Source organism: Solanum pennellii, chromosome 11 (assembly GCF_001406875.1).
Source record: "Solanum pennellii chromosome 11, SPENNV200".
Taxonomy (NCBI): Eukaryota; Viridiplantae; Streptophyta; class Magnoliopsida; order Solanales; family Solanaceae; genus Solanum; species Solanum pennellii.
Window position 1 is genome coordinate 63,135,020 of NC_028647.1, and position 3,006 is coordinate 63,138,025.

Consider the following 3,006-nt stretch of genomic DNA (forward strand, 5'->3'; position numbering starts at 1 on the left):
TTACTTGGGGTGGGTAGTTGTGTACCCTTAAAAACACAAATTTAATAAAATAAAACACATGTAAATTAATTATAATTAAATAAATTAAATTATAAATTTAAACATATGACATATATGTATTGATTTAATATAAACAGTCCGTCACGATAAATAAAATATACTGATGTTTCTAGAGTAACGAGTTAAATAGGAATGTTATCTATAGTTTATGATAGCAAGAGGATTAACCTAAAAGTACAAGCACAAAATATACTGTCAGTTATTTTACTTTATTCAAATTGATTTTGTTTTCTCTCTATCTATTTACTCTTTCAACGCTTCCGATGACTGAGGCCGCCTCCGTATCGTCCATCCCGCCGGCAACCGTTACCGGCGACGACTTCCGTGATGACTCTCTACCGCGGGATCCACTGTTACAGTCCGGAACCTACATCGACGCTGAGTCGAATGTTAACACTACACCGAACAAAGGCGTAAGGCCAAATGCAGGTAATGTGCCCGATCTAACTCCGGCGCCGGCGGAGGGGACTCAGGAGATTCAGTCGATAGAGACGGTGGCTCAGACGGTGACGCCTCTGCGTTATGGGAGTAGATCGGCAGAGGTGAGTGTAGAGAGACCGACCTGGTTGCCGGAGAGTTGGAGGTTCGAAGCGAAAGTTCGTACCTCTGGCGCTACTGCTGGAACTGTTGATAGAGTAAGCTTCGTCTCTTAAACTACATATAAATATAGTGTTGGATTAATTTGTGCTACATTTGAACTATTTTGCCTCTCTTATCATCTATTTAACAAAAGAAATCTAGGTTTATACTTTATTCGTCATGGTTTCTGAATGCTATGTATTGATATCTCTATTATATGCTATGTCTGGTTTACTTCTGTGTTTTATGTTTGTATTTTTTAAAATGTGTTACTGCCAAGGGTCTTTTGGAATTAGCGGAGTAAGGACTGTGTACATTTTAACCTTCTCAAACAAAACACAACATGCGGAATTACACTGGGTATGTTTGTTATTGTTGGTTGTTGTGCTTTATATCAAATGTATCTGAAAATGTGGTTATCTTTTCCCTCTCTGTTTCTTACTTTTGGTATTGGAGTTTGAATTTGAAGTTATTTCAGAAACTAGAGCATGAAAGATTTTTATTTGTTTGTCGTGTTCAATAGAAACAGAGTCTGTTGTGTTTTGATTATGAACAAATGATATGCTGTTATTCTTCTAGTTTGTTGTCTATTGAAGTTATTAGTTTCTTCTTTTTGACTCTTATCTGTAGAACTTTGCTTCAGTGAGATTGCTAGTTTTCTGTTGAAGCTGGAAATAGTATTTCTTTCAAACTTTCAGGAATGTTTTAACTTTGATTAAATGAATATAGCTCTGGTGATGAGAATGGTTTTTCCATTAGAGAAGATAAGGGGAGCAAGTATCAGAGTGACTCTTTTGCTTCCTTTTTGAACTCCTTTATGTGGATTGATGATCTTTCTTTCTAGCTTAAAACAAATGATTTACATGAGGAAAGTAAAAGCTTCTTCTGGACTAGTGTAACACGTTCTGTTGGTAGGATTTTGGTTTGGAGGACCTTATGATGAAATTATAGATTTCATATATAATTTAGATCAGGAGATTATATATATTTTTTCTTTGAAAAGAATGATTGTTTTTCAAGTGGAAAGGGCAAGTAGAAACAGTTGGTTGTGTGCATATGTGTTGAGGTGAGTAATTTTCTTGTCTTTCTAATTTTCACAATAGTTACATGATTTTATGAAGTGAAGTGTGAACTTGAGGTTGCTGATATGCCATTGGGAATGCGGTAGTGTAGAGAGATTGAATGGTTTGTATTAAATTAATACTCCCTTGGTCAATTTAGTTTGACTCTGTATGGAGGCTAACAAAACAAATATTAGAATGTAGACGATAGATATATAACAAGGATAAATTTTAAAATGGTGGCTGGATTCTGGAATGTGGCAAAGATATAAGCGTCTTTTTAAGTGAAAATATTGTAAGACTGTTCGAGTTTTTGTTGTATGGCAATATACCTTAAATTGTTGTATGATTTAACATTTATAGCTTTTTCTGTGAGAACAGTTACTTTTAAAGGTGTTGCAGAAGCGAATTTTTTTTTATTGGCATTCGGCTGAAAAGCAGTTTAAAAAAATTGTCGCCAAAAAGAAAGAATAGAAGCACTCTCTCCTCAAAACCTTCAATCGTAGTACCATACCATTGTCTTCTTAATGCTCTGGTGTTATTTTTACAGTTAGGAGGTCAAGAAGATTAGACATTTTCTGACCATTTATATAAAATTATTTGTTAGCCTCTCCCACAAGTTTATAAACTACTAACTAACTGTAGGAAACAACACACAACAAGTTTTTGGTATTCTACAACAATGTATACGTTTTGATATCCGTAGTAGTTTCTTTGTCATTTCCTGTTTTCCGACTCCAATCAATAGACCGATTGAAGTCCTTTATTATAGTCTATCTAGTATGATCCTCCTTTTGTTTTTTGGCTAGTGAATCATAAAGCATCTATATAAGCAAATATTTGTCTTCCTAATCATAACTACAACTATTAATACAAATTATCATCATAGTAGTTTGTTACTACTGTTATTCTTTAAACAAACTTCTCATTTCTTTAAGCTTTTTCAGTTGTAAGAAAATCTTTCCTATAGCTCCAATATGGTACTTGTGCCTTTAGGTAAAACGTGAAACTTCTTTGCTCAACCTATTGAAGTAATGGAAAAGAGCCAAAATTATCCCTCTACTATTCAATAAGGAGCACTTTTGCCCTCCGTAAGCCTTTGCTGCCACAAAAGCGGGTCATTTATTCCCTTAATGGACTAAGTGGCCGTTAGTCTCTACTAAACCAGGTCCAACTCTTCCAGTTCACGTTCAAACCCAATTAAACCCCCAAATTAAATCAATCCCCTTTAGTTTTACCCGACACATTCCTCTTTTTTCCCCATAAATGAAATGATATTACCCCCCCACCCCCACCCCCCCCCCTC

General features: G+C 35.2%; 1 protein-coding gene across 1 annotated transcript in view; it reads left to right on the forward strand.

Moving 5' to 3' along the window:
- Positions 1-220: 220 nt before the first annotated feature.
- LOC107002913 (methyl-CpG-binding domain-containing protein 5-like) overlaps positions 221-3,006 on the forward strand; it is a 5,261-nt gene continuing 2,475 nt past the window's right edge. The window contains exon 1 of the mRNA XM_015201120.2: positions 221-695. Within this exon, the coding sequence (XP_015056606.1) occupies positions 324-695 (372 nt within the window). The 5' untranslated portion in view covers positions 221-323. The remainder of the gene's footprint in view (positions 696-3,006) is intronic.